The following is a 27567-nucleotide window of genomic DNA, read 5'->3' as shown; positions in this document are numbered from 1 at the left end:
GGGTGGAAAGAGAAAGGTGCAGAAACCTATGGCGGGGAGGGGGAGGAAGCCCTCACACCCTACCCCCTAGTACTTGCAGAGCAAGTGGATCAATGCGTATGTTTAATATAAACAGCTGTGGCGGCTGGGGACGGGGAATTAACTGAGCCCAGAGCTGAGCCCGGGGGCGGGTGCCACCAGCAATCACCTTCCTGACCTCTCTGCAGGGCCCGGCCTGGCTCTCACGCCCACTCAGGCGCCCAGACAGAGGCGTGTGGCATTGCTGGCGCACAGCCACCAATGTACAGAAGCGTGTCGAGACATTCCCGTGCTCCGGACAAGCCCTGTACTGCCTCCCCCGCCCACGCGCCTGGCTCTCCGACTGGGAGCTGCAAGGGGAGCGTGGAATGCGTGGGTGCAACTAGGCAGAGAGCAAGGGCGCCATTTGGGGGGAGGGTGGGTGCCCCCCCGCATTTCATATAGGGGGTGTGTGAGTGCCCAGATGGCCCTCTTTACTACAGCCCAGCATTAGTGTGACATGTAAGTGCTGCAGATGCGAGGGGCCCCTGGGGCAGGGGGAAAGGGGGAGGGGGTCAGTATTTTGTTTACAAAGAGAGTGATTACGCTCCGGAAGGGCTGGTGATTCCATTAAAGAGCTGGAAGTTTAGCCTGTAAAAGGGGAATCCCTCTGTGGCGGGTGTGTGGGGGGGGGGGAGATGGAGGAGGGGAGGGTCTCAGAACACATGCAGCAATGCCCCTCAGTTGCCCCTCAGTGAAATTAAGCAGGGCTGTTATCCCCATTGCACAGATGAGTCACTGAGGCCCGCACAGACTAAAGGCCAGATTTTCAAAGGGATTTAGGCACCTAGTGGGATTTTCAAATGCACGTAGAAGGTTTGGTGCTTTGAAACCCCATTAGGTGCCTAGCTGCAGCTTTGGGGGCCTAAAAACCTTTGAAATTCAGTCATTAAAGCACTGGCCTGGGGTCAGAGAGGACATCCCTGGGGGGTGGGGAGTAGCACCCAGGTCTTGCTCCTTATCCAGCAGACCAGCCTCTCTCAGCATGCCGCCAAAAAAAGGCCTCTGCTAGAGGAGAGCAACACCAAGGCAGCCAGTTCTCTGAGGCTCCAGCAAATGGCTGCATGCCTTGGCTGACAGCATGAAAAGCAGCCCAGAGCTCAGGCAGGCTGGAGGATGAGAGGCGCTCACGTAACTCCCAAGGGGTGGCCGGTTCTGCCCCGTGCTGGGTTGTACAGCAATGGCTCCTGTGCAATTTTACGTTTGAACTGAAAACCATTGTGTTCAGTCATTTGTTTTGTTCTGCGTTTGAGAAAAGGAAGGACTGAGAAAGGGCCACATGAACCTCTGATGTGTTTAGGCCTCAAATTCTTAGGGTTTCAGCTGCGTTCAGGCCAATTCCGGAACAAAGAACAGAAACTGCATCCACAGAGTCCATGATTATTGTCATGATTGGCCTTATTCGCTGGGCACCAGCGCTGTGCTCAGCACTGTTCAGAATAGGCCAGAAAATGCAGGCCCTGAGCCAGTGCACGTAAGCTGTGTGACTCTGGATAAGATGACTCAGGTATCTAAGTATGAAGCGTATAGTCATTGACCACCCATGCTAGCAAATGGCCACGGTGATGTTTATAGCTAGGAGCAGAGGCACTGATGGCAATAGAAACTACTAGATGATTTAACCCTCCAATTTTCTTTCTAAAGGAAGAGCTGCCCAGAGCTCCTGGGCCTGTTTATTTTCCTTTCCTGCCTGCAGTGGCCCTGAGATACCTCAGACATATCCGTTTTTTTCTCAACTTTAAAATATAGAATTTTCTTAGTGTTTGGGTTTAAATATTCTGTGAAAACTGCAGCTCAGTCGCTGTGGTGGTGCGTTTAAGAGCCTCCTGGAGAGTAAGTAGCCTTTAAACAGAAGTAAAAGCAGTGGTTTTGTCATGAGTCCCATAATTATTGTTTTCCTTAAAGCCCCAGCTCCTGGAGTCAAGTGGATCTGTGATGATTTCAGCCTTCTTTCAGCTTCAAAGCTTCAAAATGGGACCTCCCAGTGCTCCCTAAAGGCACAAAAAGCAGACGGTAAATAAAAAGAAACCCAAATCTGTTATTTTTACATAATCTTATGATTTTAAAGCCAATCTCATGATTTTTGGTGAGCCTGATTCATGATTTTTTGTACATTTGGGATTGGCCATATTGTGAAAGTGACTTGAAAGTTTCGCTCCTGTTTAAGGTCAGTTTCTAGTACATTATTTGCACTGAGGTGACACCCCTAGAGCCCCAGGCAGGTGCAGTATAAACTCAGGGGGTCTTGCCCTGGTAGGATGTTTCCAAAGTTAAATGATCAAGTCCATGCGTGGGGAACTGCCAAAAAAAAAAAAAAAAGTGGTAGAAAGTCATCTGGATTTTTCTACAATTGTTTCAATTGTTTTATTCAAGAGTGAGTCACAAAGAAAATACATTAAACTTTTAAACCCATGTTCCTTAAGTGACGGCGCAAGAGATGAGAACATGTTTGTGTTAGAACTGAGCAGGGCTAATAGTTATTAAATCCTCTTTTTTACTATAGAAATTAGACACAGTGCTCCTGTTAGCTGATGTCTTAAATTATTATCTGCAAAAAACTCTAGAATTTTCAGGTGCACAAGGAGCCCTCGGAATCACAGTTAAAATTGCCCCCACCCCCCAGTCTGAACCGGTGCCCCTGGCAGAGAGGAGGCTGCAATGGGGCTCAGTGGCTAGACAGTTGGCCAGGCATGGAGCTGTTCCACAGACAGACGTGCAGGGGGATAGGCAGATATGATACAGACGCTCCCATAGCGTGTGAGTGAAAAGCAGCCCTGCTGCCTTTCGAGCACTTAGCCCAGACCCCGGCTCTCAGGAGGCTGATGGGCAGTGCCACGTCCGGGGCCCTGCATGTGAACCAAGCCCTTCCCTGGGGGCGCTGCTTCAATAGGGCCACCTTACCCCCGGCCTGGGCTCATTCACAAGGGCCACCTCTGCACTCCTGGCCTCCAAGGAGCTGCAGGATAACCCCACCCAGGCAGAACGTGGGCTCTGGGCTGGAAGGGGAGGCGCTGGGGGGGTTCAGAGTTCTCCGGGGTTGCGGGGGAGGGGCTGGGTCTAGTTTTATTATTATTCGCTCTATTTTTTTGGTTGCTGGAGGGGAGGTTTTGCTCATTGGCTCCATCTGGCACATTGTTTATTTTTAACCCAGCTGAAGGAGCCCAGCACCTGGCACATAGCGGGGGCGGGGAGGGGAGCCCGGCGCTCAATGCATTAGCAGCAGATTGAGGCTTTATCCTTAGCAGTTTTCGTATAGATCCCCAAAGCACTTTAGGACCACAGCCGCTGCCAGCCTGGAGTCCATCTAGACCTGTCTGCCGCCTCCAGCTGTGGCCAGTGCCAGCGACCTCAGTGGACGAGTGGGTCAGTGTCATCGTCTCCATTTTACAGATGGGGAAATTGAGGCACGGAGCAGGGACAACACCGGCTGAGGCAGAACCCAAGAGTCCTGCCTCCTAGTTCCTGCTCCTTGCCCCCCGACCACGCTGCCTCCCTCTGCACCAGGATGGCTCCAGGGTGGCGGGTCCCATCTGTTTTAGGTCCTGCTCTACGACTGTTCGGGGTGCGCTGGGTATTTGCAAAGGGGCAGTTCAGTGCAGCAGGGCATTGTGCCAGCGGAAGGAGCAGTCCAGCTGGAGAGGAATGGGGCCAGGAGTGCCTGGGTTGCTACTGGACAGAGGTGGGGTGGGGGGGGATAGGAATGGCCACAAACCTCTGTGGGGTAGCAGATGCTGGCAGTGCAAGATGCCCCATCGCTGTAGCCCTTCCTGTGCTGTTTGAACAAGGCGGGAGAGAGCCCCAGCTATGAAACTGGGCTGGCCTAAGCCCTGCGATGCCATGCACTCAGCGCACAGAGAGCCAGACGCCCCGGGCAGAGCGGGTTAGGCTGCAGGGGGACAGAGCAGACAGGTGAGTGGCTGCCTCCTGCTGCTGTCAAAGCATAATCCCTCCTTTGCTGCCCTGCAATTCACAGGACACCCCCACCCACCCCTCCAGGGTCTCACCTGTTACAGAGCCTGGAAGAGGCAGGACTAGGCTGAAATGCCGATAAAGGGGGATTCACCAGCAGGGCTGCTGGACACAGCCTGAACCTGTGGTTCTCCCTGGTTCTCTAGCTCTGAGCCGGGCTGTCTTGTGTCACCTCGTGGGACCTTCTTAAACCCGAGCCTGGACCCAGCCGTCGTGGAGGGATTTCAGCTTGGATTCTGAACACCCTTATAATGCAGAGTTGTCGGGTTGTTAGTCTGGGACCATTACTCGTGCACACACAATTCCCCCCTGCACCAGATGATGTACATTCGTCCCCGTGCACAGGCACATGACGTGCCAATAGTGCGGAGACACACACACACACACACACACACACACACACACCCACCCACAGACGCTGCTGCTCACCCGTCCAAACACCCCTGCAGCATATGCCGACCTGGCTGCATTAGCTGCGTGGGTGGCTACCATGCTGAGGCAGGCCCGAGGCGGGAAAAGCCCCTGCAGCAGAAGCGTGTGAACCCCTAGAGATCCGGCACAACTCACAGGAGACGCCCACTCCACGGTAGTTTATTGCCACTTTGCCATGACAACAGCAAGGAGCTGTGGGCTGGAGCTTGGCTCCTGGAGTACTGTGTATCGGGGGGGCGGGGGCTGGTAGAACAGCAGCCTTCACGCCCTCCCTCCGCGCAGACATTGATCACGCACGTTGCAGAGCCTTTTGCTGCACTCAGCGTCTATTGCCCAATCTCCGCCACCCTATGCAATGTCTCCGCAGGGAGTGGTGGCACTGAGTCCCATCTGGGCAAGTCGCTAGAGCCTACCGTCAGGATTACCACCCAAATCCCCTTCGAGCAGGCATAGCCCTCCCCAGCAGGGGGCGATGGCACAAAAGCCCTCCTATTTCTTTGCCACCATTGCTCTCAGAGTGGGCTCGGGGGGTTTTATCACTGGATTGTGCAGGGCTGCCTGGGGTTAGGCAACAGAGTGGTAAAAAATGCTTGCGATCCCACTTCTGCCACCAGTTGCACTGATATCAGTGCAATCGGTGCAGGGGAGATCACCCCAATGCTGCCTTGAAGGGGCTAGTCATTCTGTCTCTCTTCACTACTTGGGTGCTGCCTAAATGACCAGGGGCATGAGGCAAACTGTGCCCCCCGTTGTGTCGCTAATGGGGTACATTGCCACTGGAATATGAGCACCTGAAGGAACCCTCCGGCTTTCTGGACACAGAGAAGACTGCCCCCTAGTGGCTACATCATGGCCATTCCCAAAAGCCTGATCTAAAGCCCATGACTGACTTTTTCATTTGGATCAGGCAGCCCAAACCTCCAGCTCAGGATTGATTCACACAGACCCTTTCCTAGTCCTGGGAAATCCAAGGGACTCGCTATTGACAGCTAGCGCGTCAGCCACCCTTCCATGCCCCCATGCCTGACCAGAGAGAGGAAGGACAACCCAAGGATCCTCTCTTTCCTTGCTGCCGGGGGTGACAGGATCATGTTCCCAGGAACCAGATCAGCAGCAAATACTCTCCTGGCCGCATTAGTGTCTGGTGGATGAATCTGATGCAATGCCCTCCCTGTCTCCAGCAGGGACACTGGCTGCTGCGATCCCGCCGCAGGCCAGCTGCTAGGCAGGGAGACCAGCAGAGTGCAGAGCCCAGGCCCTTAGGGGAACGATGACTGAGGAGCATCAACAGACAGACTCCCAAAGAGGAGAGATGACTTGGATGCCATCACCCTCACTCTGGACCAGCTTGGGAGCATTTTGTTTGGTCCTGCCAGCATGGGCTCCTTGGTTTGATAACAGAGCGTGCACTTAGGCAGCCAACAGCTGGACCTAGGACCTTTCAATGACAGTTAGGACCTAGGACCTTTCAATGACAGTTAGGAGCTGAAAAACCTTTGTGGAGCTGGACCTAAGCAGCCCTATAGAGGGAAGCAATGAGAGATTCAAACCTCTGCAGACCAGCCACTAAAGGGGGACAGAGAGCACACGTGTGGTGTTCTTTCGACACTGCCGATGGTTTTACGTCTCGTGCGTTCAGCTGTGGCTGAAAAGGCTGATGCGTGCGAGCTGGTACTTTCCACCTGATGCACTTCGCTCACTCCGGAGGAAGGGCTTATAGCCTGCGTCTGCTGAGCCTGCCCTAGTAGACGACTCAGCCTCTGTGCCTCAAGACCCAGCAGGGGATCGATCTCGCACTGGGTAACCCCGCCGCTGGCTGCTGCTGGCCAGCGTGACCCAGCCGTTGGCCTGTTTCCAGTTATTCGTGATGCGTCGCTTCTGACCGCCTCCTAAGCGGTTGCCCAGTTTCACTTGGCCGGCTCTAGCCAAACGGCGTTCTGGCAGCGGCCATCCTCAATACATGACCCGCCCCATGTAACTGCGATGTGCTAAACCTGGCTTCAGTCCCTGTGGCACGACTACGGTCCAGAATCTCGTTAGTGGTCACTTTTTCCTGCCATCTGATACAGAGTATGGCACAGATCTAGCACGATACGTATCCAGAAGCTTAACGTGATGCCTGTAGCAGGACCAGGTCTCACACCCATACAACCAGTTCAGCAGCACGACCTGCTTTACAGGCTTTTTGCTTGGTTTGAAGCTTAACACCACCTTGCTGCCCGGCTCTGCCTGCTAGGCGGCCGGGTGATGAACTGGCTTCGTTGATACGCCGTGTCAGCGGCTTGTCTAGGGTGAGCTCCTTTGCCACTATACCACAAAGGCAGCAGAAGTCTGTAACAGCGTTGCACTGGGCGTTGCTGATTATGACTTTCAGTTTCGTTTAAGGTGTCCTTGGAGCTGGTTGATATCCGACCTCTGTCTTTTTCAGCTTGTCAGCCCCTACTTTTCTGCAGCCCCTGCAAATCTGTCCATAATCAATTGCAGATTATGTGCCTGTCGCATACAGGTATCGGCGTATGGCAGCTCATGAACGCTGGCCTCATAGGTCTTTGTGGATGAGAGCCATCTGCTCAGCTTAGATCATTTTCCAGAGGATCAGAAACATACCCTGACACCAGCATTCAGGCCTCTCGGTGCATCATCGAGCATCGCTGCTCAAGAATAGATAGAAGAGATTATACGCGGGTGGACGAGTTATGCAGCCTGCTTTATACCATTAGTGACAGGAAATGGGTCAGACAGAACACCAGCTAGGCCGCAGCAGCACGTGTATAGCCCAAGGCCAGACAGGAAGTCTGTGGCAAAGCAGGGAGAGGAACCTGGATCCCTGGCTAGTGTCCTATCCACTGGACCAGTCTTCCTGTCTATTGATAACAATATTCACCTACTTCCCAAGGCTTGTTGCAATGCTTAATTCATTAATGTGATCAAAGCTTCTATGGTAGGTACTATATAAGTGCAAGCGATGATGTCTCTCTCTCTGTCTCTCCCTCTCTCTCTCACACACACACACCCTCATTCCATATGTTCACAAAAGGTATATACATCTGAAGTCTCCTTGTTGTCTGACAGGCCAAGGTATTCTTAGACCCTAGCCTGGTAGGGACTAAACTAGGGACCAGGGTGTAGCACCCCTGCAGGGCCAGTTTCCATCAAGTCCCTCACCCTGGCTGGGCGCTGATGCCCCAGTCTGACCGTGGGACGTGAGTTTGCAATCGTGTCCCACCTAGGGCCAGCCCCCGAGCTGCCTGGTGGCTGAATGACAAGGGGTGAGCACGGGGGGGGGGGGGGGAGATTATCACTGGGTATTGGGCCCCAGCTGTTGCTCAGCACTGTAGGAAGTGGGCAGGGCTTTAATCTCAGTTATACTAAGCCCCTTTCTGCCACTCTGACAGTGTAAAAGGACCTTACAGGGGTGGCAATGGCTCCCTGAGTATCCACACTGACTGTTGTAGAAGTGGGATGAGGCCTCTCCTCCCAGGTCCTGGATCAGGGGCATTAGATTGGAGGCACAGGCAACGTGCCCTACATTTGGTCTATTCTCTGCTTCCCAGGGCCCAGAGCATAAATCAGAGCAGCCCTGATTTACACCAGGGTCTGGGCAGGTGCTTTCACAGCCCCAGAACACAGGGAGCACAGAGGCGGCTCAAACCAATGTCACACTCCAGCTGTTGCTGTCCCAAATGTAGGGATGCCGTAACTGTGAATCGGGGCCAAAAATGCAGATGGGCCATGAGCCAAAATACAGAAAAGTTAGGAGCTGGACTGGAGGCAGTGGGACGCATTTCTCCTGAGAACGGACCCCAGCCTGGTAGGGACTAAACTAATATCATACTAAACTGCTCTCACCAATTGGCTTAGCAACAAATATCCCAAAGCTTCAGGCTTGCAAACATATGGATTAACCATCACAGCCCTGACGCTCCGCCCTGGAGAAGCCACCCAAGGATTAACGCAAGGACTGTGGGTGGTGCCTGATGGCGTGGGTGGGCACCATCTCACGTGGTTGTGATCTTGTCTGCTGCCTGAGCCGGCTGGCTGGTTGCTGGGTGAGTTTTTTGGTGAGGGAATCGGGTGCATAGTGATGCGATGCTGTTCAGTGGACTTGTTTGATTCGATGGTGGAGAGCAAGTTCTTGGCTTTGTCACTTCATTGCTGATAAGGAGGGGGCATAGCTAAAAGATCAGATGCCAAGGAGGCCAGGCAGCTCTCTGGCCTATAGCTACGTAGGGTGAACATTTCAAAAGCAGCCACTGGATCTGGGTGCCTAATTTGAGAGCCCCGAGGCTAGCGGGTACAAGAAGCTCGCCCTCTGATTGTTGAGAGGTATTTAGGCATTTAGGTATTTGCAAGTGGTTTAGACACTTACTTTCAATGGGACTCGGGGCCTAACTCACTGCGGAAAATGGGGCTTGGCTTTGTAACATTGAGCAGAACCATATCTCATAACCGGGCCTCAGCTCCCGCACAGGCACCAAAAGCAGCATCTTCACTGGATGCTGCTTCAGCCTGATTTTCACCGGAGCTGAGCACGGCAAGGCCCAGGGAGGTCAGCGCTTCTGAAATATCAGGCCCCTGGTGTCTCAGATCATACAACAGCTCAGATCAACCCGACCCCGATTATGCCACCCTCCGCTACTCTGGGTGCAACACTGGACAAGAGCGAAGTAACCACCCCCCACCCACCCACACAGCTTCATCTTTCACTTGCTCAAAGGTCAGTCCCAGGGCTACGGAAAAGAAACATTTCAGAAGCTAACTGGCCAGGGCTTGCAGCCGCCTGGGGACATCCTGGAGCAGGGAGAGGCTCTGACTCCGGCTCCGCAGCTGCCCCACTGCAGCACGTGAAACTGACAATAGCAGCTGGGAATGGGAAGGCCCAGTGCTAAGCCTGGGGGCTGGTGTGTGTGTGTGTGTGGGGTGCTTTGGGGAGAGCTTCCAGCTACACAGTGTTTGTGGCATAATCCCCCAACCCCCAGATCCCTTCTGCTAGGCAGAGTGAGACACACACAGGGGCTATTTGTTCTGAATGGTCTCTGGGTGTGTGGGGTAGGCTGAGCGGGATGGGATGCTGCTTCCCTCCCCCTCCCCAGAACAGTTCTCAACCCTCATTACAATGATTAATGGTTTCACACACTGCTTCATGCTTTCTCTGACCTCGCAGTTGCCATAGCAACAGCCATCCCCTGCTTTAATTCCTCCCCCCTCCTCCTCAGCGGGCTGCATGTGTCCTTCTGGCTCCCCCCAGACCCTGGGCTGCTTAGGGGGCTTGGGTCAGTGTCATGCTCTGCACAGCGGTGGGGGCCAGGGCAGAGTCGTGCCTTGGGGGCCAGGGCGACAGGCATCCTGCTGCTGTGGAGATCTCTGCACTATCCTTAGCGAAGCAACTCACCCTTCCCCTCCCCCCCTATTCTTCCCATCCCCATTTTACAGATGGGGAAACTGAGACACAGGGAGGGGACAGGCAGAGCAAGGAGTCCTGACACCCAGCTCCCTGCTCTAGCCACAAATGCCACCCTGCCACCAGTACTGGGAAAAGAACCAGGAGTCCAGACCTCCAGGCCTCTGCTCTGACCCCTAGACCCCACTCTGCTCCCGGAGCTGGGAATAGAACCAGGCCTCCCCCCACCCTACCTTTAACCATTAGACCCCACTCCCCTCCTGGAGCTGGGAATAGAACCAGGCCTCCCCCATCCCCACTTTAACCATTAGACTCCACTCCCCTCCTGGAGCTGGGAATAGAACCAGGCCTCCCCCATCCCCACTTTAACCATTAGACCCCACTCCCCTCCCAGAGCTGTGAATAGAACCAGGCCACCCTCCACCCCACCTTTAACCATCAGACCCCACTCCCCTCCCAGAGCTGGGAATAGAACCAGGCCTCCCCCCACCCCACCTTTAACCATTAGACCCCACTCCCCTCCCAGAGCTGGGAATAGAACTGGAGTCCAGCCCCTGCTCCAACCACTAGATCACAGCCATGTGGCACTCCAAGTGCACAGCCTATGCTGGGGAATCGTGCACGACATTCTCATTATCCTTCCACCTTGGGGGACACACAGCTCTTCTGCCTCAGTCCCACCTCCCCCGGCTGAGGGGAAGTGGCAGGTCATGCAATAAACCACCACCTCTGCCCCTGGGCCAAGCTCCCTGCTGTTGCTTCTCCAGCCAGAGCTGAGGACTGAACTAGGGAGCCCCACCCCCACAGGAATAATTTTAGGGACGTGCTCCGGCCTGCGGTATGCAGGGAGTGAGACGAGGTCGCAGTGGGCCCTTCTGGCCTGTGGATCTATGAGGCTCAGGGCACTACGCTGCAAGCCAAGATGTGATTGTCGCCTGCCCGTGCTAGCTTTGATGTAGCGCAGGGAATAGCCACAGCGTAAGTGTTAGCAGCCAGCCTGCACACTGGTGAGCTTGTCCTCTGCTTTCTAGTGCATGCTGGAGGCCCTACCACCACTCTTATTACTGGGCTAGCTCCATTAGAGAGAGCACAGCTGTGCTACAGCCACATCTTCGCTTGCACGACAGACATACCCCCAGGGGACCAGCTCCCTGGGTAGTTAGGGTGAAACGGGGGGCCAGTTGGGGGAGACACCCGGTACCTTGCAAGGAGCTCCACCCTGCTGGAGGAGTGGATCTAGCTCCATATATTCAAAGAAGCGTTTGCCTGTGAATTTGGGAGCCTTCCCCCTCCTTTTCCCTCTCTCTAGCCACAACTGGCTGCAGCAGCCAGGGGAGAGAGACCCTCCTTTGGCTGAGGGAGGGGAGGTAATGAAGACAATCTCCTTCGAGCATTCATCAACCCCGATGTTCTTATTAACCCCATGAGCGGACGAGCGCTGCTCCGGCTGCCAGGCGGATTGGAGCGGATGGGGCAGACTGTAGGAGGCTGGCGTGAGGGACTTGCTCTGCGCTCAGTAAATAGTTTTGACTGAAATGCCAAGAGCCCTTTGGGAGCATCACAGAGCGAGGCTGGATTGAAGGAGACCACAATGAGGGGGTCAAAGGATGGAAGAGGCAGATTCTTTCTGGCCTTGCGCCCTTGCACAATCATTCCAGCCTGTCCGAAGTGGCATGTCCAACGTTCCTGCTTGTGGGAGTAGAGAATCCTGATCTGGGAGCATTTTGTACCCACTATTCACAGCTACATCCTGGGCCAAGTCCCCGTCTGCCCATTGTGCTTCTGCATCCCCTCCCACCGGTTAGCTGTCTTGCCCCTAGAGATTCGACAACCAACCCAACAAGGACCCTCTTTCCCGCTGTATATACCCAGCATGCGGCACAATGGGGCCTCCTCTTGCCTTGTCTAAGTATTATGGTTGTACAGATAACTGATCACAAAGTTATCAGTTATAAGACCACCAGTAACCACGTGCCACTGCTGTTGTAATGACCTCCCCCCCCAGCTCCTGGCTAGGATGCATCTGCAAACTCCTCCCAGCAGAGATCAGCTCTTTGGGAAGCAAGCAGTCCATCTTAACTCCCCCTCCCCTCCAGCAGGTAGGATTCAAGTCAACAAAAAACTTGGCTTGTTCTTGTAGAGTCACGAAACGTTGTCAACACTGCAGACAAATCACACCTGCCCTGGGGCTTCCTAAAGCATTTCAAAGGCTGTTGCCGTCTAACTGACCTGTTACAGGTTGCACTGGTTTATTCTTACGGTTAGTGGCTACAGCCCCCTGAGCCAGACCCCTTTGTGGCAGGCACTGTAGCTGCAAGCAGCATAGAGCCCCTGCCACCAGAGAGCGCCGTGGAGAATCAGGCAGGGCTGGAGTGGAGAACAGGCAACAGTAGAACAAAGGTCCCAGTTCTCCATGCAACCGCTTCCAGCAGGGCAAAGTGAGTATAAAGTGCAACCAGCACAGGATGGTAGGATTTACACCCACTTGACCTTGGTGGAAAATGATGACAAGATGTAGGAGAATGGAAAATCCAGCTCTGTATCAACAATGACAACCCTGCCAGCACAGAGCAGGGATTATCTGGCCTATCTTTCAGGTAGGGGGTGGAGCACCTAGCAACAGGGGATGGATCACTTGCTGATTGCCTGGTCTGTTCATTCCCTTTGAAGCACCTGGCATTGGCCACTGTCGGAAGACAGGGCACTGGGCGAGCTGGACCTTTGGTCTGATCCAGTATGGCCGTTCTTATGTAGGTATTGGCTGGGCTATACCAGAAAAGTAACATGGTTGCGGACGAGCTTCAATTGGTTTAAACCTCACTTCTGTTGATTTAGTTTAAAGCAGGAAGATCCATCTACTGAGGTCAGCAAACTTAACAAGGTATAAACTGGCTGAAGCCTGCTTATGTTATGGGGTTGCTCCAGTGAAATATTGATTTCCAACAAAGTGCATTTCTAATATAGACAAACTCAGTAACAAAATTTCAGCTTTAAGGAAGTGTTTACTACTTCTCGTAACACAAGAACTAGGGGTCACCAAATGAAGTAACTAGGCAGCAGGTTTAAAACAAACAAAAGGAAGTATTTCTTCACACAATGCACAGTCAACCCATGGAACTCCTTGCCAGAGGATATGGTGAAGGCCAAGACCGTAACATGGAGGATAGATTCGTCACTGGCTACTAACCAGGATGGGCAGGAATTGTGTCCCTAGCCTCTGTTTGCCAGAATCTGGGAATGGGTGATGGGATAGATCACTTGATGAGTCCCTGTTCTGTTAAATCCCTCTGGGGCACCTGGCATTGGCCCCTGTCAGAAGACAGAATACTGGGCTGGATGGACCTTTGGTCTGACCCAGTACAACTGTTCTTACGTTCTTGTTTTTGGTAGTTAGTTTTAAAAGAAAAGGGGCCCTGTCTGTACTGGAAAGGGAAAATATGTCTCCCCTGGGCTTCTGTTGGTACTGTGGTAGTGTCCAATAGAAATCAGGCTGCTGCTGTGCTAGGAGCTGTATGTGTCCAAAGAGTAGGTCTACACTGCAATGAGAGGTGTGACTGAAGTGGGCGCGCACACACACGCACACACACACACAAAATCAATTGCTTTGATCTAGCTAGCGTGAGCAACAATAGCAGCAAAGCTACAACTGTACAACCCAGTCCACGACCCTGGAGTAGCTAGCCTGTGCTGCCATGGCTTTGGTGCTATTGTTAGTTGTTCAAAGTAGCTAGATCAAAGCTAGCTTGCCTCTGTCCATAAGTGCTGCATTTACCCCTTTGATTGCACTGTAGACACACCCATAGTGACAGTCACTGCCTGAGACGCTCAGTCTAAAGGCAGCTCAAGGATGGGTGTGGAAACAGGCACAGAGCAAGGAAGTGATTTCCCCAAGGTGACACAGCAGGTCAGTGACAGAGTCAGGCACAGAACGGAGGTCTCTCTTCTCCCAGGGCACTACTCTAGCCTGCTGACAGCATCCAGCTGGGTGCGTTCTTCCATATACACAGTGGCTGGAGTTGCTCTGCTGTTCAGAAGTTCACCAGAGAGGTTCCCATTGCCTGAATCCTACCATCGGACCCTACTGTCGCCAGCTGTGATTTTCAAAGGAGCCCAAGCGATGAGGCCCACCCCCTCGCAGGTCTCTCTCTCTCTCCAGTGCCTAAACTCAAAATCCAGACAGCCCATAGCTACCTTACAGCATCCCACGGGGAGGGGTGAAGAGAGAGAGTCACATGGATCTCCCACAGCTTTCTCCAACCCACTTGCTGCCCCTTTGCCTTTAAGATGCTACAGCAGAAAGCCTCTATTAATTTCTCTGTCAAATCATGATGACTGCTTCCCTGAGAGAACTTTTGAAAGGTTGTTTTCTACACAGAGTCAAGGCTATTGCACATACAGTCCAGTAATTCTCAAGCAGCTCTGGTCCACGCCTTCTTTAAACATTGATCTTTGAAGTCCCCTTTGCAAATTTCTTTTAGTGCCCAATTATTTTGAGCCTTAATAGGCTTACCTTAAGCAAGTCCAGTTTATTGTAAAACAGTTGCCTAAGGAAGTCTAAAACGTTTGATTTTCAGCCCCTCAGTTTTTTTGTAAGTGCATCAAAAAGGAACAATGAACCAGCCGTTGCTGCTATTAAGGTCTTTTGTGTTACTCAAATGACAACAAACAATTATGTGCATCATAAATGACGGTGATGTATTTCGGTCCGGGTGGCTGAACTACGTCAATGGTTCGACATTTTACCTTGTTCAATTTAAATTCAGTGTTGCTGCTAATTGTATCTCAATGGCTGCTAAACAGGAGCCAGTGTTGGCTAGAAGAGGGGAGACCCCTGGGCAAACCACAGTGGGGCTGACCCAGCCAGAAGGGGGTTTAAATTCCAGGCAGGGAGCTTTCCTTAGTTTGTAGACAGGCTTTTATCCATCAGACTAACTGGCCACTCCAGCATTGCCAGCTGTCGTGATTTTGTCATGAATCTTGCGAATTCTAGTGTGTCTGAAAGGCCCTGCTCCGGGAATCAAGACATTTGCAGGAGGATCTCAGCTTTCAGTGAGTATTTTTCTAGCCCTTGGGGTTACAGAAAAAGCTTGAAAACGTGAATTAGGGCACATGAAAGGCTCAGAAACAACCCCCAATTTTAATAATCTCATGATTTTTTTGGAGCCTGATTGCTGATTTTTGAATGTTCCAGGTTGGCAACACAGCAACCCTGCTCCTCAACAGAGACAGGAGGGAATTCCCCATGTGCCTCCTGGCTCCCAATCTTGCAAAGGCCAGGCTGCAGCCTCTACAGGAAAGAGGGGGAGCTCCTGCTCTGCAGTGATGCCCTATATGGATGTGGGGGCCATGTGCTTCATTTCGGGGCTCCCTGCAGCTGCAGGTTTTGCAGCTGCTCTGAACCGTCCCTGAACACACGTGCCTTGGTGCTCAGGTGAGGGGATACGGAACTTGGAAGTCGGCCTCAGTACTTCGAGTCACGGGGCTTGAATGTGGTGACAGGATTGGGCTCCTCAGCGACTTTCCCAGCCCCACTTTTGTACAGCTGCCAGCAGCTCCTGCCCTGTAAGGGGAACAGCCCTCCCCCTGTCCCTGGTTCCACTCTGCTGCTCCTTCCCCACCCAGCCCAGCTTCAGCCTACCACCCGGCAACCCCACTCCTCTGGCTGAGGGGTCCAGTCTACCCCATCTCACACGCTCTCTAGGTACAGTGAGCATACTGCAGGGGAAGATCCCACAATATTTTTACCAGGAGGTGTCAGTTCCTATTGCTCCCCAGCCAGGAGCAGCTCAGTACAAACACCTAGCAGAACACTACCCAGCTGAGAGTACAGCCCCCACCCGCACAGCCCGAGCACTCCACACATCACTACCTAGAACACTACGCTGGCACATTCAGCCAGTCACACGCCATTACGTGGCTGACAGCAAGCAGCAGAGGGCATGGTGAATCCTAGACGTTCCAGGGCACGCTGCAGAGCATGGACTGCTGTTACCTTCATACTGGAAGATTTTTGAGTTCCACTTTCAAGCTCGCCTACCACAGCTAAGGAACCCCCATCTAGTCTGACCCCCTGCCTGATCCCTAGGCCGGAGTGTTTGCCCTCTGAGATGCAGTTTAAAAGTTTCCAGGCATTTCTGAAAGTTTTTCCCTGTGTGTTTGACCTCCCCTCCCTCCACTACACACACTTTCCTCTCCTCCATTTCTGACATTTGAAATCAACATGTGTTTTTAACAACTCCCGTTCCTCGGGGCCCAGCTTCACAGAAATGTTTAATCGCTCCCGCCGAGCCACACGGTCCAGTGAAGAGCATGTGAATAGGAAAGAGCTAATTCTAGAGGTTAGAAGCAAACCTAGAATAGAAAGTCCCATCGTATAGATCCACATGGGTTTATGCCCAGACCAGAATGCACATCTGCTCTCAAGTTAATGCATTGTCCCCTTTGCCTTTCCTACCCTCCACTAGACCAGCATCTCTCAGCAACCTCTTTGGGCAGACCACCCGTCAAGCTGGTGCCAGGTAACAGCTACAAACTACATAAACATCAGTAAACGGCCCTTTAAAAGCACCCTCCGGGCCCAGCTCTCTGCATTGTGAAGCTGTGCATGCGCTGGGCCCCCAGCCAAGGAGTTTCCATGGCAATGAGCCAGGCTGCTTAGCTGTATGTGCAGGGAGAGACAGAAGGTGTGTGTAGGAATAAGACAGAATAGCTGCCAGGAGCTCAGGATACACCCATTCTGACAGCCGCAGCCATCTCCATGGAGATATGGTCCCAACTGTATGCTCCTGCCTTTCCCTTCAATCCATATTTGCTTTGCCCAGAGTGGCAGATCTGGGAGGGCATAATTACTGCACCAGACAGCTGATAATTAGCAATTCATTACTGTGCAAGGCTGACAGGACAGGAATGCAGGACAAGCCCTGATTCCTCCCCTCCTAGGCAGTCACAGTCTGCTGTAGGAAGGTCAATACTGCCGTTTCAGGGACATTTCCTGAACAGGGGGATCCCCTAACACAGGCCTCAGACCAACAAGACATTGCAGAGGGTGGCTGGCGGGTTTACAGCACAGCAGAAGGGCCCTCTAGAAATACTGACTGGAAGGAAGAACTAAATGAGAAAGGAAACAACTTTTCAGGACAAAGCAGGACCCCTTGGGGAGCTTATATGTGCCTGCTGCAGCACAGGTGTGGTCCGAGGGCCAGAAGTGTGTCTTTGTACCACAGCCACAATTTACTCAGCCTGGGTTGGGATAATATTGGAATTACCTGGGCACAGCAGCTATGCTGCATTTGCTGTTGAGGAGCACTTTCTTCGTCTACAGCGAAGGTTAGGTCATCATGGACTTCCTGACAGCAATGAATGGAGACAGTTTTCCCATCTGGAAACTTGATGGCAAGGATAGAGAATCCACTCTGCCTAAAGTCACTAAAAAGAATAATTTTCTCTAACTAAATCTGACATTTGGCACTGGGCTACAGCCCTGGTAACCCCCGCATCGACAGGAACTTCTCTTGCACACTACTTCCATGAATCGCGATCAGCTCACTCAGTCTTGTGGGTGATGCTGTTTATAGCTTGTGTGACACATCCACCTCAGCATGAGCCCAGGTGGGGGAATGAGGCTACTGAAAATCCCATGACACCAGGGCATGGGAGATCTTTTTCTTCTATTAGACATTTAAAGCTCCTGAAAAATGTCAGCTTGGCAACCCTGGAGGCTGGTCTTACTGATCTGTCTACAGAAGAGACACGGGCAGGAATAATGCTAATGTTCATTAACCCTCCACTAAAAACAGTTAAACTGCTGAGACCCAAATTCATATTTTGAACCCAGTTCAATGAGCTTATCTTCTACCATCCTTATTCCCCCTGGGGACTGTTTAGTCAAACGCAACTGGGTTTTCATCACTTACTAGGCCCAGTGCACAACAACGCAGCCCCCTCGTGCTGCACCAACACTTCCAAGAATGCAAAGCATGTTTCTCTCAAGCACTTCTCTGACACTGTATTGAGAGTCCAGGGATGAAAGTGTATTGTTAAAGAACTTAGGCGAGAAGTATTAATGGAGCAGCCACCCATCACACTTTCATAGAAATGAGAATACCCATTTTGCCCACGATATAGCAACACAACTTTGTTGAGTACGGTCTAGTTTTAAGTGTTTGGGTTACCATAGCTTCCTCTGGGAAATTCACTAACATTTTTAATGAGATGTAAACTCAACAAAAGAGAAATAAATGTTTCAGTTTATATCCTTAGATCTCCAGATGAATTGGTTAAGGTTTACCTTTGGTAATCCAGAACTGTTAATTCACTGAGTTGTTCAAGAAACAAATTCTTATCTGTTATTGTCATAATCAACTCAGAGACACAGAATATTGGCTGTCCGTGCGGGTGCACACTGAAATCACACGCAACCATCAAGAGCCTCTCTCATATTACCTCTGAAATGTGCTACGTTGGTGTGACTGGAACAGGAGTCTCACTGGGTTAGAGACAAGAACACAGGCCATGGATCACTCACTGCTTTGATATCAAGCTAACCAAAACTTTAGACATCTCCAGAGCAGAATACTGCAAAAAGGGTTATTACGTTTAACTTGAAGGTTAGGTTATTCCATGGATATTAGCCAGAGTATATGGAAAGTTTAGGAACATGAAGTAAGAAGTGTTGGAATGTTGACAGAGGCAGAGCATCAGTTAAGGGCCCTGTAACCTCATACCTCTGAACTTCACCCATTCAAACATGGAAGGACTGGAGTGTGAAGAGTTTGGAGTGGATTATTTAAGTGTGCTATATTCGTCCTTTCTGGTTCTTAATCTGTCTCTCATTATCACCCTTTACTCAGTGTAGTCAAACATGCTAATGTAAACACTCCACCAGCCCAGAGGTATGCGAAAGTCAAAGTTACATAAAATGAGGCAGCTGAAATTACATTAGAAGGAAAAATCAGAAGCAAAAACAAAAAAAAGCACAATAAAAAGATAGGAAAATCAGAAGCAAAGAATACAGAAGAAATTTATTGAAAGCACAAGTACAGACTGACCAATAACTGCTTTCTACAATCTGAACAGTAAATAATAGATCTACAGAAAGGTACAAAGTTTGTTATAAAATAGTTTTAATTTCAATTCTTTTTGCATTACAAACATTCTTTGAAAGAGGCAATGGAATTTTGATGTTATATGTGGTCACCCTCCCACAATACTGAACCTGTAATAGCTGTTATCAAAATATACAATACATCTGTTCACCATAAAAAACTGGGTTTTGCTGCCCCCTCATGTCTTACAACAGGTATAAAAAAATTATAAATATTTACACCCTTTTGTTACTCATTCTTTACATGCAAACATAGGGATCCAAAGGATAAACCCACAGTTGTCTGGGTTCTGGGGTCACCTCAATTCATTTGCTTGCATCTTACAAAATATATAGTCCATTTGCTGACCGATCCAATGTTAGCAGCCAGCAAACAGGTTTCATTCCAATAAGCCTCTTCCCAGTTTCTTGGGTGAGGTTGATTGAATGCATTTAAAGATTAAACTGCAGCTGTTCCACTTGGGTTGCGCATGGATCTCTCCTCAAGGTAGAATGCTGCCTGTGGCATGTCCAAGGGTACACATTCAATAGCTAGTGTTCCCCAGCTACAAGGGAAATTGTTTTACTGTTTTTGATTTGAGGAAAGGGAGATGAAGCAAATTAACTCTGGTTGATAGCAATGACTAGAACGACTGTTAATTTGCTCTATTGAGTGCAAGATGCTGGCCAAGAAAATCTGGAGCTTTTCAGATAAGGAGATAAGACTCTTCTGTAACAAGCTTATAAGGATCTATGGTAATTGGAGCCGGCATCTACTGGTTAGCTGAGTCCTTTTTCAGCTCAAAACTGTGGGCAACACTATTGTTTCATTTAAGATGGCTTCAAACTCCTTTCAGCCACAAGCAAGGAGAAGATGGAGATAAGGCAGGCCAGTACTACCAAGCTCATGCCAGCAACCCAAGCTGAACCCTCACTCAGACATCACACACTTCTCCAGCATAGTTCACAACCACAAGAGCTCAGAGAGGAACTAAGAAAGGTTAAGACTTTTCCAGCCCCTCAGTGACAGGCAAGTCAGGAGCTTCCATGCTAGGCAAGGAAAACATAACTTGCAACACAAAGAGAGACAATTAAAAAACAAACTTTGGTCCACTATTTGCAGAAAAACCCTGAAAAAGTATAAGATTATTGTTATTTTTGCATCCACACAGGTTGCATGTTAAAGGGAAATGTAAGGCAACATCGGATTATACAAAATAGAAGGCAGAACGGCATGGGAAAGAATTGTAAGCCAGAGGAATGGTATTTCAGTTTAACAGTGGTTTTGTCATTTAGGAAAAATCCAACTTGCCACATTCTACTACTTTTAACAAATTTCCTTCCTATAACTTAAAAAGATCTGGGCTTAAGGGTTTAAAAAAAAGTAAAAAAACTTTAGCCTGGTCCATTTACTCAGTCGTAATCGCTACTTTGAACACCTTTTGCTTTTTAAAAAAGCTCTGCTTAGCTTAACATGTTGTATTTGTTTCATTACATTACTCATCCTCAGTCATGACCTCAGCCTGAAACTAAATTCCTGCCCTACAGTTTCAATTACAAAAAAAGAATAAAATAAGTACAGTATACAAGGGTAATACCAACAAAAGGAGTAAATTTAGATTACGTTTATATCTTATTGATCTATAAAAAAGTTACTTAAACTATTTCTTTTGCATATAAAGAGATTAGAATATTTGGTCAACTGGAAATATTGCTAGGTACAGATGACAGCAACTGCATCAAAAAGTATAATACAAGGATTAAAACAAAAGCTCAAATGCTGAAGACATGCTACAAGAATGACGGCGGAGCTACACTGGTCTTGTTAATTGTCAAATTAGGGGCATGAAGGTGACAGATGAACATCTTTCTAACCATGGGATAGCCAAAAATTCTTCAAATCCTAGTCAAGTGTTTAGATTTATGTACAATTCAGAGAAGCTCATACTGATTCGTTTTCTTCACAAGTTTCCAACAGTGGTTAATTTTATAGCTTGATCAAGGCTCTTGTGAAGAGGGAGCCTGTCACCTTGCTACCAACATTGGAATATAATGAGGCCATAGGAATGTTTCCCCAGGCAGACCTTTCTGCTTAGTTTGAATGAAATAAACCAAGCATAATTTACTCCCACCTAGAAGAGTATAGAGATGGAGATAAAACCACATGAGGACTAGAAAAGTGGCAAGAAGATACATGATACTATGCAGATTATTAGACATTTCATGGACAGTGGGACAATCAATTGCCTAAGGAATTAAAGCCCAATATTTTCTTTATCCACTCTGCCAGCTTTACTTGTCCTTCATTACGAGTTGATCCAACAACCAGAACTCACTTGTTCTCCTCAACCCCCCCAATCTAATCTTAACAGTTCAGATGATGTTCTTCCCCCAATAAAAAGAATTTAAGGCACAGGATAGCAGATGCACAGCTTAGAAAACATTACCCTAAAACCCTTTGCACTGGGTGGGTTAGGATCTCCTGCACACCACGTACTTTGCAAGATCCTGACTCAAAGGCGCTAATGTGAATTCACACAGTGGTTTCTGGGTCTTTCAAGGCTTGCATGGGTAAAGAAAATAAAAAAGGCATCAATGTGAAACCTGATAAGCTTGTTAGGATCAGTTTTTGTGGGGGTTTGTTTTTTTTTTTTGAGGGGGACGCGACGGAGGGAGGAAGAGGAAAATTCCCAGAGCAGTTTCCAAAGTGTAAACTTTAACTTGTGATTTTTTTGTTTCAACAGCCATCAAGATTGTTATCCCATCACCGCAAGGTTAGCAATATGAATTAGATTTAATTTTTTTAAAAACCGGTAAACTGATTTCTCTTTAAAAAAATAAAATCTCTGGTCTTTAAGGTCACTTCAGCTGCATTTTTAAAGTGGCTTTTTTTTTTCTGGAATGATGGAAGTTGTCTCCTAGCATTCAGCCCTTTAAGGTCAGGGCTGAACCCACGAGGTTTTAGTCAGGTCCATTCTGTCTCATGCCTTCCAAAGCTTTAAATGGTGGACTTTGAGAAGGACACACGCAGGTGGTGATTCTCACCAAGGTCATGATTATGGAGCTCAATGAGTGACTGAATGGCTTCTTCCACAGAGCCCATCTGGATTAGAGCCATTTTACGGTCCTTCCTGCCAAGACAAGTCAGTCAGTTTTAAGTCATGTTTGGTACTGTATCTGTATAGCCTCACTCTTGCTAACTCAATAGAAGTTTTCTTGTCTGATGCTGAAAGCCAAACAGACACCTCAGCAGGCAAAACTGCTCATTAAAAGGTTTATTCCTTTCCTCCCACAGGACTGAGTCGTCTCTACAATGAAAACATGCATCCAAGCCACTAACCCAGTCATCTTAGACTGGATTTCATCTCCAGCACTCTATGTGCACTTATTATCCTTGCCCCCATTCCCTAACCCAGAGATATCCAGGAATGACAGTTCCATACAACCAATAATTCAGCCAAGCTAAATTTCTGGTTTGAGACAGTTACTATCCAGTGCTTTTAGCATCTTTAAATTCGTGGAGAACTCACTGGTAGATTTCATTTAGCTTTACCAGTTCTCTCTCAAGAGGACAGTTTTAAAATCTTAGACTTACTGGAAGAATTTGAATCCTTTCACCATCCCACCATTGCTTGAGAACAGCATCTTAAGGTCTTCTTCAGTTATCGAAGGTCTAAAAAAGTCAAGAAATTACAGTCAGTTTTCCAGTCAACTGGTCTGAACTAGGAATGTATGTCTTAACTATATATTTTACAAGTTCCTTTCCTGAACACTTTTCTACTGTCGTTCTTACACGGGCATCCAAGATGCCAGACTGCAGAACGATGGATAAGCATTTCTTCTTGCTACTCATGCATGGAATATGACATTTCCCTTACTCCTGATGAGTCATTACTTTACACTATGAGATGTATTCTGGTAACATTGCAATTCTAAATTTTAGCAGAGTTTTGATGCTTGTCTTGCATATGCATCCTTTTCAGAGTGACTATGTGCTCCTGCCTTGCCACTATTACACATTTTCCTCCCTCTGGAAATATTTCCCCTGAAATGCTGCAACTTTCTGAATCACAGAAGTGAGCCACTAAGGTTTGCCATGGGCAGAAAAAACACCCCAAAAATAAAAGCAGACAAGCAATCACAGATCCAAAAACATGACTTACGTAGGACTCTCCCCCGCCAGATTTTTCAGAAATAAACTGATCTCTACGTTACTATAATTTGCCGTATTGCCACCACTAAACAGTTCACAGGAGCACTGGGATTTAGCTGTAACTATTTTTTTTTTATTAAACCCCCCCCCCCCCCCCAAAAGTTACAAACCTATTCTGTAACTGTTTTTTGAGATGTGTTGCCCATGTCAATTCCACTTCAATTGTGTGCATGGCCAGTGCGTTAGTGTTAGATATTTTCCCCTTAGCAGTACCCAACAGGGCAGAGCATGCACCTTCTGCTGTCTCGCGCTGCTGCGTGATGGCATAAAAGGGCATAGTTGACACCTGACTACCGACTCCCTCAGTTCTTTAGATGGGAAAGAGGGTGAGTGGTGGAATAGACATATGCAACATCTCAAACAACAACAATTACAGGACACATTAGTATAGTTTTCTTCTTAGAAGTGATGCACATCTCTATTCTACTTTAGGGTACTCACTAGCTGTTCAATCTGGAAGTGGGATCAGAGTATCTGAACGATGACAGACTACATGCGCAAATCTGGCACCATCTCTAGACTGCTGAGAGATGTACAGTGAGAAGCAGAAATATGTATTGAAGACCAAACTGCAGCTCTACAAATGTCCAGAACAAGCAATTGACCTAGAAAGGTTGCGTTTGATTTTGCTGAAAGTGCTAGCACCTTGTCCAGTGGAGTTATATCAGCCATGTCACGTTACAAACGTATACAGGAGGAGGAAGTCAACAACAAAATTCTCTGAGATGAGACTGGAAGGCCCTTCATTCTGTCCACAACCACCACAAACATGGGGCCTAAACTGTTGAGGGCTATCCAAGTGAAATGCTAATGCACTCCTAACATTCTTCTCATCCTTATGAGCATGAGGTTCAGGAAAGAAAGTTGGTAAGTATATTGTGTGATTGATGTAGAAGTGAAAAAAACTGGATGAGGGCAAAGGTATAGTCTTCTACAAGGACAGGAGGGTATCTACAGTGGGTCAGATACCAGGCCTCTCAATTCTCCAACTCTCCATGCACAGGTAACTTACCAAAAAGGCTGTCTTCACTGACAGATGAAGCAATGAACAGGTAGCCAGAGGTTCACCAAGTTTAAGTCTCCAGGGGGAATAGGGCTGTCTAGTTGGGGATATAATCAGCCCAGACTTCAAAAACCTTAGTGACATGGGTTTGGAGAAAAGTAAGTGACAACCAAGAGGTATAAAGCAGAGATAGCAGCAAGCTGCACCCTGATACCTCCACTCAGTCCTTTTAGCTGTAGGAGGCAAGGAACATGGAATTTTCTACTTGGGCACCTAAATAACTTCATTTATGGGGAGCACCATGTGAAGGCCCCACAGATCCAAAGACATGAACTAATCTGTCTGAGCCCTCCTGAACTACTTTCAACTGTACATCTAGGGAGGAAGTAAGTCATCCTCTTTAAGAGGTCCTGGTGAGCCCTGTAACAGCAGGGGGGAAAGAGAAAACGCTACACACTATTGCCTCCTAAGATGATGAGGCAGAACCCAAGAATGACTGAGGTGGAGCTCCAAAGAGGGATTCACCAAAGCAGATTGCCCATGTTTGGTACCAAGCTCAGGAGTGGCTTCCTGCAGAGCTTCGCAATGTCTACTGGAGGATGTGCAGAGGATCTGGAGGCACGAGGAAACCCCCATGGGTTCCAATATGGCCACTAATATGGTGCCAGAGCCCAATTTCTTCCAAGCCATGGCTTCCTAGAAGCAGACTAATAGGGAAGCTCTGCTGGATACCGGGGTGAAAATCCCTTGGGAGAGTGATTGCTTACAACTGTGACGTAAGATTCCACTTCCAACTTGAACTATGAACTGGAGTCTGAGCAAGCAGGCATGGTGCCTCTCTGAACCAAGGAGTTGTGCAGCAGTCTGGAGAGGATGGCATTAAGGAAATCTTAGGTGGCTTGCCATTCAACAGCACTGTACAAGAGGTACCAGAGGTGCCCGTGGTACTTGGCACTGAACCCAGGGGGCTGGCAGATCCACAAGTGTCTGTTGGCACCATGCAAAATGATTCTTGAACCACTGGCAAAGCCAGCACCAAGAGACTTAGACTGGGTGCTATGGTATATGTCTCAGACATTGATGGCACTGGGAGATTCTCTTGCTGCAAAGCGAAGAGGAGACAGACTATAGCACCACTCAACAGGAAAGTGCTCCCTTAGAGACTGGTCTCCATGGCATGAGTACCCATGCTGGAGTTGAAGACCCTGCCGGAGGTGCACTGATATACGCACTAGTGTCTCAGCACCAAGCACACTAATCTCCTTTCCAGCTGGTTCACTGGACTTCCATGCTATGGACCTTAATTTCCTGGATGCCGAATACCAGGGTGCAGTCTTGCAGTCGTCCTTTTTCAGTACTGGAGAAGAAGACTGGCACCAAGACTCTGCCATGACTGAAGGAGTGCTCCTAACTGAAGCAGAGGCATCTGATGCCCACCCCAGAGGGAAAGGTTATGAAGATGGGAACAGGGACTCCTTCCATAAAGAGGTGCTTTAGTGTGACTGTCTAGCCCTTTTTAGTTCTGGGCTTAAAGTATAAGGTGCAGATGTGGCCCCTGCCCTGATGTGTGCTTCTCCTAGATACTTTAGGCATCAGCCTCTTGCATCTCAAGATTTGAAGCTTGGGGACCAAAGCATACCATGACACGGTGCGTTGGTACTTCGAACAGGCAAGAACCAGGAGTGTACACTAAGTACACTAGTACAAAAAGGAAATCACTAGTTTAGAACTATAGTAGGACTATCAACTATTAACGAGTATCAACTATATAAAATAGAAATGCTAAAAAAGAGGGAAACAGAAGCAAGGTAGAATGTTTCAACTGTCACATATGGTAAGAAGGAACTGAGAGGGGGTTGGGGGTAGTTCTGCCTTTTATACTACCAAGCAGCAATGCGAGGCAGAAGAGGGAGCATGTGCCACTCCAAGGGTACTATTAGGGGAAAAAAAATCTGACTCAAGTTCACTGGATGCATACACACCTGAAGTAGAATGGATATGTGCAAATCACTAAGAAGTGCTACCAATATCAAATTATTTTCTAAAAGACCATAGAAGCACAAACCTACTCCAGGACTGATGACTAAGGGGACCAACTTGGACAGCTGGTGCCTTCAGGTTTCTGAAAGAAATGGACCTCAGAACTAGAACTGCTGTGGGGAAATCTAGATGAGCTGACAATGCAAGTTAGGCATGCACAAGAGCTGATTGTCCTCGTTTTAAGATGAATGTGGCCAAACTTAGCTACACCTAGAGAACGCCGATCTTAAATTAATCTCCACAGAACCTGGTACCCAATACCCTCTTCACTTGCAACACGTGTCCCTTTTTCAGAGCATATGTACATTCCTCACATGGGTACTTACGGGATATTGGAGAGGTGAAGGGTAGCAGAAGGCGGGAAGATATTCTGGAAGTTTTTGGAGCCTGGTTTCTTGAAACGATGTAGAGGAGAGTTTCCATAGTCTTTAGTCAATCCTTGGTCTTCCTGTCCCTCACGGGGAAGCTGTACTGTCTGATGCTTGGACAGGGTGATACGGATGGGTTTCCCATTAAGCTTCTGACCATTTAAGTGACTCATCGCTACAACAATTAAAAAATAGCATAAGGGAACAAGAAGACTAGTTAAGGTTGGCATTTAACCCAAACCTAGAATTTCAATCAAATCCACTTCCCTATACAGACTGTCCAAACACCAAGACACCTATCATTACTACTATTTATTAACCTGCACCTTTTAATAGTCTTTGCCCATTCTCGTTTTACAATTAGCAGATTGTCCAGCATAAGAATATCTACTTGAGTGCAACACCAAACCCCAGCCTATTATGTAGGCAAGCAGTTCAGCGCATGGATACTTATTCTGCACCTTCTGAAGAGCAACATTAGTATTGACTATCACTCTTCCATGGAGGAGGTATTTTGATTTATTGCTAACTTGACTGCCATAACAATATGGTCCTTTGTTGGATGTTAAACCTTTAAACAAGCAGCAGTGCTATGAGAGACTGCAACAAGAAGTCAGGGGGAGGGATAGCTCAGTGGTTTGAGCATTGGCCTGCTAAACCCAGGGTTGTGAGTTCAGTCCTTGAGGGGACCATTTAGGGATCTGGGGCAAAAATCTGTCTGGGGATTGGTCCTGCTTTGAGCAGGGGATTGGACTAGATGACCTGAGGTCCCTTCCAACCTGGATATTCTATGATTCTATGCTACCAGAGTGATGCAACAGAACATGCTTACCAAGCTGGGCCTGGTTTCCGTCAGCCATTTGAACTAAGGCATTCTCCTTCTTATTAAATAAGATCTTCACCCTTTGCACATCACCATAGACGCCTTCAGAAAGTGAGGAGACAAGGAAAAAAGTCTTTAGGCAGGAAAAGAAACGTCTCATCCAACTTTATAACAAATCA

The 27567-nt window shown here is 48.8% G+C and overlaps 1 protein-coding gene across 2 annotated transcripts in view; it reads right to left on the bottom strand.

Annotated features, from left to right (window-relative positions):
• Nucleotides 1-18853: 18853 nt before the first annotated feature.
• The window catches only part of PTBP1 (polypyrimidine tract binding protein 1), a 46137-nt gene continuing 37423 nt past the window's right edge, over nt 18854-27567 (bottom strand). For both annotated transcript variants that reach the window (XM_050933905.1, XM_050933906.1), the window contains 4 exons: nt 27398-27490; nt 26524-26740; nt 22537-22614; nt 18854-22072 (listed from right to left, as the gene is read on the bottom strand). In XM_050933905.1, coding sequence (XP_050789862.1) covers nt 21940-22072; nt 22537-22614; nt 26524-26740; nt 27398-27490 — 521 coding nt within the window. In that variant the 3' untranslated portion in view covers nt 18854-21939. The remainder of the gene's footprint in view (nt 22073-22536; nt 22615-26523; nt 26741-27397; nt 27491-27567) is intronic.

This window comes from Gopherus flavomarginatus, chromosome 24, assembly GCF_025201925.1.
Source record: "Gopherus flavomarginatus isolate rGopFla2 chromosome 24, rGopFla2.mat.asm, whole genome shotgun sequence".
Lineage (NCBI taxonomy): Eukaryota > Metazoa > Chordata > Testudines > Testudinidae > Gopherus > Gopherus flavomarginatus.
Note: the sequence above shows the minus strand (reverse complement) of the source record. Positions and strands in the feature narration are given on the sequence as shown.